The sequence below is a fragment of the Sciurus carolinensis genome, chromosome 2 (assembly GCF_902686445.1).
Source record: "Sciurus carolinensis chromosome 2, mSciCar1.2, whole genome shotgun sequence".
Classification (NCBI taxonomy): domain Eukaryota; kingdom Metazoa; phylum Chordata; class Mammalia; order Rodentia; family Sciuridae; genus Sciurus; species Sciurus carolinensis.
In genome coordinates, this window is record NC_062214.1 from 146221723 (window position 1) to 146234218 (window position 12496).

The 12496-nt window shown below is 34.2% G+C and overlaps 1 protein-coding gene across 3 annotated transcripts in view; it reads right to left on the reverse strand.

Annotated features, from left to right (window-relative positions):
- Positions 1–7239: 7239 nt before the first annotated feature.
- The window catches only part of Klhl28 (kelch like family member 28), a 33068-nt gene continuing 27811 nt past the window's right edge, over positions 7240–12496 (reverse strand). For all 3 annotated transcript variants that reach the window (XM_047542103.1, XM_047542104.1, XM_047542102.1), the window contains exons 4-5: positions 11241–11449; positions 7240–9982 (exon numbers count right to left, since the gene is read on the reverse strand). In XM_047542103.1, coding sequence (XP_047398059.1) covers positions 9819–9982; positions 11241–11449 — 373 coding nt within the window. In that variant the 3' untranslated portion in view covers positions 7240–9818. The remainder of the gene's footprint in view (positions 9983–11240; positions 11450–12496) is intronic.

Genomic DNA, 12496 nt, shown 5'->3' on the forward strand with positions numbered 1-12496 from the left:
AGAGAGAGAGGCTTTGCATAAGAGAGAAAGACTTCGCTTAAGAGAGAGACTACACTTTCAGAAATCCATGTCTTCTCAGTTTTGCTGCTGCTTCTTAAAGGTGTGTCCTGCATCCTGTGAACTAAGGGTCCGTCTACCTAAGGTGCTTTAGGGATGTGTCCCGCGTACTGCAATCTGTGATCTGCAACCTAAAGATGTGTTCTCAGTTCTCCGCTCTCCGCTCTATCTTCTGCCGCTGCCCCTACTTGCTGTTTGTATCTGCTTGCCGCTTCTTCTTCTTCCTTTCTGCTAATGGCTTCTCTGTTTCTTTCTGCTAGCTGCTCCTCTTACTGTCGCTCCTTACTCCTTGTCACTTTTCTCTGCATACTGCTGCTCCTTACTCCTTATCACTTTTCTCTGCCTGCTGCTGCTCTTTCTCTACTACCTACTGTCCGCTTATATTCCCTCCAAGAGGCAGAGGGCGGAGCCACGCCAGTTGAGATCAGACAAGGAGCCAGCTGCCCAATCATGAGCAGGCGCAAGCAGGAGCACTTGAGAACACCTGTGCACGCGTACCTTCAATGTGATCAAAACAGCTTCTGGCTAGCTGCCAGGCGCCATCTTCGGCGAGTTCGCATGGCATAACCCCCAACAAATATAGATGCAAAGATCCTTACAAAATATTGGCAAACTGTATTCAAAACATATTAAGAAAATTGTGCACCACGATCAAGTGGGGTTCATCCCTGGAATGCAAGGATGGTTCAACATTCGTAAATCAATAAACATAATCCATCATATCAATAGGCTTAAGGATAAGAATCATACGGTTATTTCAATTGACACAGAAAAATCGTTCAACAAAATACAACACCCTTTCATGCTCAAAACACTAGAAAAAAATAGGGATAGTAGGAACATACCTGAACATTGTAAAGGCTATTTATGCTAAGCCCATGGTCAACATCATTCTTAATGGAGAAAAACTGAAACCATTTCCTTTAAAAACGGGAACAAGATAGGGATGTCCTCTTTCACCACTTCTATTTAACATTGTACTCGAAACTCTAGCCAGAGCAATTAGGCAGACCAAAGAAATTAAAGGGATACAAATAGGAAAAGAGGAATTTAAGCTGTCACTATTTGCGGATGACATGATTCTATATTTAGAGGATCCAAAAACATCCTCCAGAAAACTTCTAGAACTCATCAATGAATTCAGCAAAATAGCAGGCTATAAAATCAACATGCATAAATCTAAAGCATTTTTATACGCAAGCGATGAAACAACTAAAGGGAAATGAGGAAAACAACTCCATTTGCAATAGCCTCAAAAAAAATAAAATACTTGGGAATCAATCTAACCAAAGTAAAAGATCTCTACAATGAAAACTACAAAACATTGAAGAAAGAAATTAAGGAAGACATTGGAAGATGGAAAGATCTCCCATGTTCTTGGATAGACAGAATTAATATTGTCAAAATGGCCATACTACCAAAAGTGCTATACAGATTCAATGCAATTCCAATTAAAATCCCAATGACATACCTTACAGAAATAGAGCAAGCAATCATGAAATTCATTTGGAAGAATAAGAAACCCAGAATAGCTAAAGCAATCCTTAGCAGGAAGAATGAAACAGGGGGTATCGCAATACCAGAACTTCAACTATACTACAAAACAATAGTAACAAAAACAGCATGGTATTGGCACCAAAATAGACAGGTAGATCAATGGTACAGAACAGAGGACACAGACACAAACCCAAATAAATACAATTTTCTCATACTAGACAAAGGGGCCAAAAATATGCAAGGGAGAAAAGATAGCCTCTTCAACAAATGGTACTGGGAAAACTGGAAATCCATATGCAACAGAATGAAACTAAACCCCTATCTCTCACGCTGCACAAAAATCAACTCACAATGGATCAAGGACATTGAAATCAGACCAGAGACGCTGCATCTTATCGAAGAAAAAGTAGGTCCAAATCTTCACCTTGTTGGATTAGGATCAGACTTCCTTAACAGGACTCCCATAGCACAAGAAATAAAAGCAAGAATTAATAACTGGGATAGATTCAAACTAAAAAGCTTTCTCTCAGCAAAGGAAACTATCAGCAATGTGAAGAGAAAGCCTACAGAGTGGGAGAATATCTTTGCCATTCATACTTCAGATAGAGCACTAATTTCCAGAATATATAAAGAACTCAAAAAACTCTACACCAAGAATACAAATATTCCAATCAACAAACGGGCTAAGGATATGAACAGACACTTCACAGAAGATCTACAAGCAATCAACAAACATATGAAAAAATGTTCACCATCTTCAGTAATAAGAGAAATGCAAATCAAAACTACACTAAGATTCCATCTCACCCCAATCAGAATGGCGATTATCAAGAATACAAGCAACAAAAGGTGTTGGAGAGGATGTGAGGAAAAAGGTACACTCATACATTGCTGGTGGAACTGCAAATTAGTGCAGCCACTCTGGAAAGCAGTGTGGATTCCTCAGAACTTGGAATGGACCTACCATTTGACCCAGCTATCCCACTCCTCGACCTATACCCAAAGGACTTAAAATCAGCATACTACAGAGAGCCACATCAATGTTCATAGCTGCTCAATTCACAATAGCCAGACTGTGGAACCAACCTCGATGCCCTTTGATTGATGAATGGATAAAGAAACTGTGGTATATATACACAATGGAATATTACTCAGCTATAAAGAATAATAAAATTATGGCATTTGCAGGCAAATGGATGAAATTGGAGAATATCATGTTAAGTGAGATAAGCCAATCTCAAAAATCCAAAAGGTGAATGATCTCATTGATAAGTGGATGATGACACGTAATGGGGGGTGGGTGGGGACAAGAATGGAGGAAGGAGGGACTGTATAGAGGGAAAAGAGAGGTGGGAGGGGTGGGGGGGAAAGAAAAAAATAATGGAATTAATCAAACATCATTACTCTATGTAAATGTATGAATATGCAAATGGTATGCTGTTACTCCATGTACAAACAGAAACAACATGTATTCCATTTGTTTACAATAAAAATAAATTAAAAAAAAAAAGAGGTAGCCACTAAAACAGCATAGTACTGGCATTAAAACAGACATACAGACCAATGGAACAGAAATAAGATCCTAGAATTAAACACATGCAACTATAACCCACCGATTATCAACAAAGGTGCTAAGAATATGCATTAGAGAAAGAACAGTCTGTTCAACAAATAGTGCTGGGAAAATTGGAGAGCCATATGTAGAAGAATGAAATGAGACCCCTATCTCTCACCAGTTACAAAAAGTCAAATCAAAATGGACCAGACTTAAATGTAAGACCTGAAACTATGAAACTTGTAGAAAGATAGGTGAAATGCTTCAGGACATTGGAGTGGGCAGGTAGTTTTTGGATAAAACTTCAAAGCATAGAAAAAAAGAAGAAACAATCTATAAAATGAAAGAAAATATTTGCAAACCATACATCTGACAAGGGACAAATATCCAAAATATAAAAGGAACTCAGAAGATTCACTACCAAAACAAACAAACAAACAAAACCCCCAAATAGTCCAACTGAAAAATAGGCCAGCCTGAGTAACTAAGCAAGACACTGTCACAAAATAAAAGGACTGTGAATGTAGCTCAATAGTAAAGTGACTCTGAGTTCAATCCCAACAATGCAAAACAAACAAACAAACAAACTCAGGGCCAGTAAGTAGAAGTAAGATTAGCAAATTTGCTAAACTAGTTGAAGCTGTGTGATGGGTACATGGAGGTTATGTTTCTATGAAAAAAAGAAAGAAAGAAAGAAAAACTTGGGAGACACATGGACACTCACTAGTACTCTCTTTATCGCAACAGTTTTATTCCTAGCCTTGAATTCTGGTTTGGAACAAGAAGGGCTTTTCTGTATTCACTCAGTTTTCTGAAGTTTCACTCCCATGACTGCTTCAAGCACAAGAACCATGAAGTTATTTTATGAAAGAACCCAAGGCACAGATGATGCTCTGCCAGAGTGGCACATTCTTCTAATTCTCCTTCCCTGAGTGGTGTCGGTTTAGAAAGGATGGATCAGAGGTGTCATTTTTCCACTTCCAGTGGAAATGTAGGATGTGGTTTACTTACCTTCCCTCATGTCTTTTTTTTTGGCGGGGGGGATCAGGGATTAAACCCAGGGGTGCTTAACCACTGAGCCACATCCCCATACCTTTTTATTATTTTTTTTATTTTGAGACAGGGTCTCGCTGAGTTCCGAGGCTGACTTTGAACTCTCAATCCTCCTACCTCAGTCTTCTGAGCTGCTGGAATCACAGGCATGTGCCACTGCACTCAGGCTTCCTTCATGTCTTGCATATACTAAGCTAATTGTCTACTGCCAGGTTTTACAATGATTTCTGGGTAATGTGAAATGCCTTACAATAAAAAAAGGCAAAACTGAAAAAGCAACCACTTTGCAAAGAAATTTTAATTTCAATATTTTATTATGTCTGCATCTCAAAATGCATATTCATATGCTTTATGACATCTATTATACATTTAAGGATGTATCTGTTAAGTTCTAACCTCAACTCTAGGCGTTGCCCTCATAAGGAATGCAGTTAAGACATAGTTTGCTGGCTTTCTAATTAGGAAACTCATACTCAAGGCAAGTACTAGTACGTGTTATTCATAATCTGACTGACAAGCAATTTTTGCTAATTAGCATATTAAAGGTCAGGACCATGTACAGGAAGTGGCTTATAGACTAACATAGTATCAGAAATTTGTTCTTTCTAGTGATAGTAAAGATAGATTCCATTCAGGCCTATAATTTACAACTTTCTTAAAGATGACACCTGGGTCTCAACCACAGTTTACAGCTCTTTCATTAGGGCTTGCTACTTGATGCTGATCATAAAAGGGAATTATCTGGGATACTGGCTTGTCTGCCTCAAGTAAACCTTCCTCATAAGGCTGGTTAGGGAATCTAAAAGGACAGAAAACTAAACTGCATTGAGCATATTTCTGTGCCTGTTTTGTTTAGTAAATGTATGAATGTGAGGCAGATTGTGGTCTAAGACATGTTTTATGGTAATCTGGTAATGAGGATGTAAATGAATTGCCACCCCACACCCATTTCAAATTCAAGGCTACTATCTATATACCAAAAAGAACCCAAGTTAAGCATGAAAAATTAGATTGGTCTAGTTCACAATAATTATATGATACACATTTAAATTTTTAAATTTTATTTTAAACACTTCACATTAAGTGAAATTTAATCATAACTATTACAGAGCATTACCACAATAATATTCACAAAGAATTTTTAAAATAAAAGACAAAAGAATATAATCTTCAACAAGTTAAATGCCACTTTACTATGTAAACAAAAATAAAATAAAACCCTGATGCTAAAAAGGTACATATTCAGAGGTAAAATAGATACAAAAACATTTAAACATTAACATTATCCACATTCTTTGCAAGAGAGTACAAATATTAGTACCCTACATCTACAAAATTTCAGAATCCTGTTAAAATTAAAACCATCTCTGGTTTATGATACAGCACAATTCATAAGGCAAAAATATAGGCATTATCATCCAGTTCTTTAATTTCACTTGTATTTTAAGGCAAACTTGGAACTTTTTGCTTAGTATTTTAAAATGAATGGGACTTTACACATGATAACTTGACAAAATTAACAATAAATTATCTCTAAATATGTGTAATATAAAAGACACATGGATAATAACAATTTTTCTCTCTGCAGAGATGTAAACTGGATTTTTATTTGACTCCATATTCACACTAGTAAGAAAATTTGTAAACCTATAATATTTAAAATGTATTTATTGTATTCCTCAGTCTCATCAAATGTGTCTCAAAATTGAAACAATATACTGTAAGTGAAAAGTCAATATATATCCAGTCACAGAATCATTATCTAATTAAATCATGTCTAATTAAAGTGCTGTTTACAAAGGGAAGAAAAGGTTAAGGAATAGAACTGGATGTTAACTTGACATGAGACATTTATAATTTCTTAACTTTCTGACTACAGAGGTTATAGAGGTTATCACAAGTTTATTGAACTTTAAGCAGTAAGTTTACTGTAGAATCTGATTTTCCTGAAAATGAGCACTTAGGTGACAATACCAGGAATCCAACACCAAAACTGAAAATTAACACAGCATGATACCTACATATTTTCTTCAGTGTTAGCCAGAGCTTTGATACTCTAGGAAATAGTTTTGGTTTTTTTTCCCCTATGGTTTTGTGTTTCTTCTAGGAAATACATTATCCAATTTCAGGAAATGTGGAATTCTATAAGCCTTAAGTTTTTCATAATTCTTTTTAATGCCATTAAAACCTAATCAGACTCTAAATAATTGTTTACACATAATCTAGATGTTTAGGAAGTTACGATGTTGGAGATAAGGAATTAGATTGATACTTTACCATAACAGTTACTGGGATATAGGACTCCTCCACTGTATTTTACTCTTCTGAGTGAGAAGACTGTATCTTATTCATATTTCTAACTACCACAGCATCTAACACAGTATCTCCTGCATATAGATCCTCTATATCTGTCCAACCATCAAAATTAACTTTCAAAACCTAATGCCATTTTGTATCACTTGCTGTTACTTCCTATAATTTATATTCATTCAGATTTCAAACAATATTAGCAATAACAAATGGAACTTGTAAATATCCTTTGGGTTACTTTAAAAATTAGTTAAATTAGCCAGGCGGGTGATGAACGCCTGTAATCCCAGGAACTAGGGAGTCTGAGGCAAGAGAATCACGAGTTCAAAGCCAGCCTCACCAAAAGAGAGGCACTAAGGAACTCAGTGAGACCCTGTCTCTGAATAAAATACAAAATAGGGTTGGGGATGTGGCTCAGTTGTCGAGGTCCCTGAGTTCAATCCCCAAAACCAAAAAAAGAAAAAAGAAAAAAAATTAGTTAAATTCTATTACTAAATCCAACCAAAATTAAATGGCCAAACATACCTAACAATCTTTATAATGTAATTATAAAAGGTAATTATTTTGCACTTGATTATATTAATTTCTGTTCCCCTCTGCTTTCTTATTCAAAATATTTCTGGGCAATCTGAAATTGCTTTAGCTTGCCTGAAGATATATAATCATTTTTAATACCATTAAACCTGGGGATTTATAACCAAACATTTGAGTCTTTTTAAGAAGAAACGTAAAAAAAAAAAAAAAAAAAAAAAAGAAGAAACGTGGCTTTAAATTCACAATTTGTTAGTGAAATATTCATGATGAAACTTCTCACAAATTTTTAAGAGAAAGCTCTACTGTAAACTTACCAGTTGTCAAGTCATATTAGTAGTTCCAGATGTTATGAACAGTACAATAGCAATCCTAAAATAAATATATTTCTAAATTTTGAATTTTTTTTCTTCACAGGTTTTCATAATTTGTTCACTGGTACATGGCTCCTACTATTGCCCAAAATGTTTCACATTTAGTCTTCACCAAATGAAATTTAGATTTTTCAAAAATAATTATCAGTATATGCTTTTGACCTAATTTACCAAAGGATTATATGTTTTATACTAACTTGATAGTGGAAAGAACACGAGTTAAACATTGTTAAAAATAAAGCAGTATAGCTGTATTTACAATTAAAATAATTTTCTAGTCTTCCAAATTCCCTTATCTTCTGGAAGAAGGGAATCAAAAATAGTATAATAATATGTATTTAATAATATGATTGATAAAAACAAAGACAACTGACTTAGGGGGTTAAAAGTAAGTATGTAATGGAATCTATTTTAAATTGCTTTTCTTTATATAAAGTTTAGACCAACCACAATAGTGCACCTTATTACTAGTCAACAGATTTATTCAAATTAATGAAAAAGTTATTGCTATATATTGTTATTCAAACAAGCAACATGGAAAATACTCATTTGATTTTATTAGTAGCTCCTGTTGAGTTCTAAGATAGAAGAGACTAAAAATCACTTGCAAGGTTTAATAATCTGTGCAAAGATTCCTAAAGCATGATACTACTTTTTTGATTAAAGATGATTTTACATAGTTTTGTAGTATATAGTCAACTCTACAACAGGTAGTTTATGGAAGAACAAGAAAAACTGCAAATTACCTGGTTATAGTTTTTAAGAAATAACATATATGCTAACAACTGAACCTATGTTTTATAATTACAAATGGCTTCTTAACAATAATTTAGAATATTATGGCACTTAAGAATGCTGTATGAATTATTTTCTTAGGAAAAATATACAGTGGTCTTGCAGAGACTTTATAAAGATATAGTGGGCAAGAAAAAAATTAAGAAAATAAAAACGAAATGACTACAGTACCTAAAACACAAGTACCAACATCATAAAAAAATGCAAGTTAATGTGTTAAAGACTTACAGACATTTACTAAAACATGCTAAAATAAAATAAGTTAACCATATCTTTTAAATAAGCGTTCACTGGCTAATGAGATTTTGTTTTAAAAGATCATCTCTTTAATCAAAGCAGAACCAAATTAGAACCATTACTCAAGTAAACATCGAGTTCCAGTTTTCCTCAATAACTTTAAAATATTTAGTTACCTAAGAAATGTACAAAGTAATGCATAACTGCCTAGTGCTTTATACTTAATGCATATATTTCTGTTTTTAAGAAGGATGTGATAATCCAGCACAAGAAGAAAGAAGACCAAAAGCGTATCTTTCTTTAAATCACTTTTCAGTAACCATGAAAAACATAACAGGCGGCCATCCTGATGATTTTTGGATGTTAACATTAATGTAATCACTAACATCTTTAATAAGCACAAACAAATCAAGCCAGTAAAATGAAAAAGACTATCAAAATATGTCATGCATATGTCACAGCAAACATCCAAAAGAACATCCATTATAGCCTTGTTATATAGATCCTACAGTTAGCACCATTTTTATATCTGAACACTTGGAAAATGCAAACAAAGATCTTAAAAAACTAAAATTATTGTAAGGATACATGAAAAAAATCAATAAGCACTAAGGGTGGTCCTAAATACTTTCAAATATTTACATCAACACTGGGAATCCTGTTGTACTACTAAAGAAAAACTGAAACAACTGGTATGATCAGCTCTTTCTATCCATGCTTATCATAGCATAGATGAGTAACAAAATTCATCCAGCATTAACCTGCCCATATATAAAAGGCATAAACAGTATCTGGCTTCTTAAAACAGGGCCCCAATATGACAATAAAACCAATTGTCTTGCAAATATATTATACAACTAGCCCTAAAACCATTTTAGCAGGAAGAATATTCAGATAACTCACTATGGCATGTTATTTACAACCCTTAAAAGTACCAAAAGTAAAAGCAGCCCTTTGTTTTAAAAATGTGAAGCATATGAATTTACACACAACAAGCAGTATAAACAATCTGTCCAATCATTCCATACACTTCAGAATCTAAAGCCTCTCTCATCCTCATAAATCATAATACCTATCAAGGAGGGAGAGCTAAAAATAAAAAAATTAAAAAGCAGCATGGTTTTCTCCACTTAGGAACATAAAACTAGTCTATCTCAGTCTTGGGGAAGAAGTGCACAATTCAATTGGCAAGATCTTTCCGTATTTTCTTCTTCTTTGATTATTGATTTACTGTGTTTCCAAGAGCAACCAAAACTACTTGACAATTCAAAGTATCCAACAAAACTTTGAGTTTTCATGCCACTTCAAGTTAAAAAGAAAGCAACGTAGCTTTTAGGTTTCAGAAAACTGGACATCCTTTTGGGTGGCACAAGTTTCACTACCACATGATTTCCAGGTGTTCACTCTTATCAAAGGGCAGTTAATCCAAAATTGCAGCGACAGTATATCATGCCAGCTGAATCCAGCCACGTATCTGAGATAGGGTCATATTTCTGCACTGTGTTCAGATAGGAAGACCCTGAGTGACCCCCGACTACGTAAAGGTAGTTATCAATTACGGCAGCACCAACTCCTAGGAAAGGTAGGTGAAAAGAAGATATGTTAGCTATGAAGTCTACTTTTTCTAAGAATCAATTTGTATTTTAATGTTTTCTTAAAATATATTTCAATAATCTATTATAATTAAAAAGCAATATAGAAATATACTTAATAGAAAAACACATCCTTAACATGAAAGAGACAAAGTCTTAAAAGATAAATGCTCTCTAATCCTATTCTCCATCTCCCCTCACAACAGGAAAGTACTATTTAAATTTTGATTTTTAATGAATTGTACACATTTACAGGGTACAGTACAACACTTCAATATATGTACATAATGTTTAATGATCAGATCAGGGCAAACTATGGCAGAAAAGTACTATTAAGTTATTTCTTTCTATATGCTTTACAATCCATTTATATTTATATATATTTTCTAGAAATCATGCACTTTATTAGGTTTCAAATATACTGAACTACATTTTATGCTTTTAAAAATTCTCTTTTATATATTATTATATAATTTGAAAAATGAACAAGTCTACACAAATTTTAAGTTCTCATTGTTTTTATGGCTTTCCCTTTCCAGGATGCTGTAAAAACTGATTACAGCAAACTGTGAAATGGTTAATTCCATTTTGTTCTGTTAATTTCCTTTTGATATTTATGTTTTGATATTTATGTTTCTTTAATCATAAATATAAGGAGTAGTCCTAAAGCGTTTCCATTGGTAACTTAAAACCTGCCCCTTAAAATAACATCATTTGAGTTTGGATTCAAAAATAACAAGTTTTCCTTACTCTCAATGATATATTTGTTTTTTCTCTAGGAACCCTGAAATACAACCCTTTTTCTTATCAACTATGCTCTTTGAGGAGGACAGAACATTCAAAAGTAAATGTATGAATCACTGATGTTCACAACAAAACAGAACAATACAAGAAGTGTGTTGTATGTATGTGTCTGAGAGAGAGAGAGGCATTATAAAACACAAAACGATGAGATCTATTATATGGACAAAAAGAGCTTCTAGAAAGATACACTCTATTACTAGCATTTCCCAGAATGTGTTCTCCAAGTTTGAGAAAATAATATACTCTCTGGTATATTAAAAACACAGTAAAGAAATATGTTGTTTCGCCTATCTAGTTGTCTTTCAAGTTTATCATAAAAAAACAGATTTTTTCTGAATAAGTAATACCCTTGTTCTTCTATGGCACTACTATTCCAAGATCATAACTACAGAAAACATTGTCCTATATTTTTATAAATTTATAAATTATTATTACCTGTTCTAGGTTCTTTCATTGGTCTACACACAGTCCACTGATTTTGATGGGGATCATATCTTTCAATGCTTGACAAATGTGAGACACCATTATGTCCACCCACCACAAAAATAAAGCCTAGCATGACACCCACGCCAAAGTGAATCCTTTTATCAGCCATGGATGCAACCATCTCCCAGGAGTCTTTACTTGGATCATACCGTTCCACACTGCAAAAATTCACATGACAAAAGAATTAATTCATAGATCCTTTGTGTCACTCTTCCTGCCAAAGCAAAACTAAAACCTGCCATAATTTTCAAAGTTTAATAAATGGTCAGATATAAAACAAGAGTAGTCTATCCCAAGTGTTGATTTTGCCAAATAAGTTTACAGGGTTAAAAGTTTACCTTGTGAACAGGGTTCAACAATAGCTGTTTGCTATTCTATATGTCATTCTTTGGTATTCATAAGGAATTGGTCCCAGAACCCATGTATACTCAATCCCTTATGTAAATGGTATAGCATTTACACCCAACCTCCCATATACTTTATCTCTAGAATACTTAGGCCCAATAGAATGTAATGTTATGTAAGTGGTTGTTGTGTTGTTTAGGGAATAAGGATAAGAAGAAAAAATCTGTACATGTTCAGTACAGATGCAATGTTTTTTCAAATATTTCTCATCCACAGTTGGTTAAACCCACAGATGCTGAACCTGAAGATACAGAGGGCCAACTATACTGTTTCAGCAACAAGGTATATTAAAGGCATAGAACTTGAACAGAAGACCTGGATTTAAGTACACATGCTGCATTTCTGGAGCTGGACTAGCCCTACCACTTTGGCTCTGTGTAAACTTGAATAAGCCATTTCCTCTCACCTGAAAAAAAAGCGTAACTCAAAGGGTCATGTAAGAATAAAATCAAACAAGCATGCATTTGAAAGTACTTGGAAAATTACAAATCAAACATAAACGTTTTTGCAAGAATACTAAGGATACACAGCTAAGGAAAAGCGAAGAGGAAGAGAAAGAAGGAAGAGCAGTGTTTTTCTTCACAGGATAATTCATGTGATTTCAGTACAGAGCACACCACAGATTCCATCATACAAACTGGCTAATCATAATTTCTGATTGATTTAGGAGAATTTAGGATTGAAGTTAGGAATGCATCTGGAGAACCTGTGGTATTTCCAAGTTCATTATGGAAATCCATATCAAATTAGAATTTCCAAAAAGTTTCAGAAGCCCTTTAAGCCTGTTTGCCCGGAAGGGG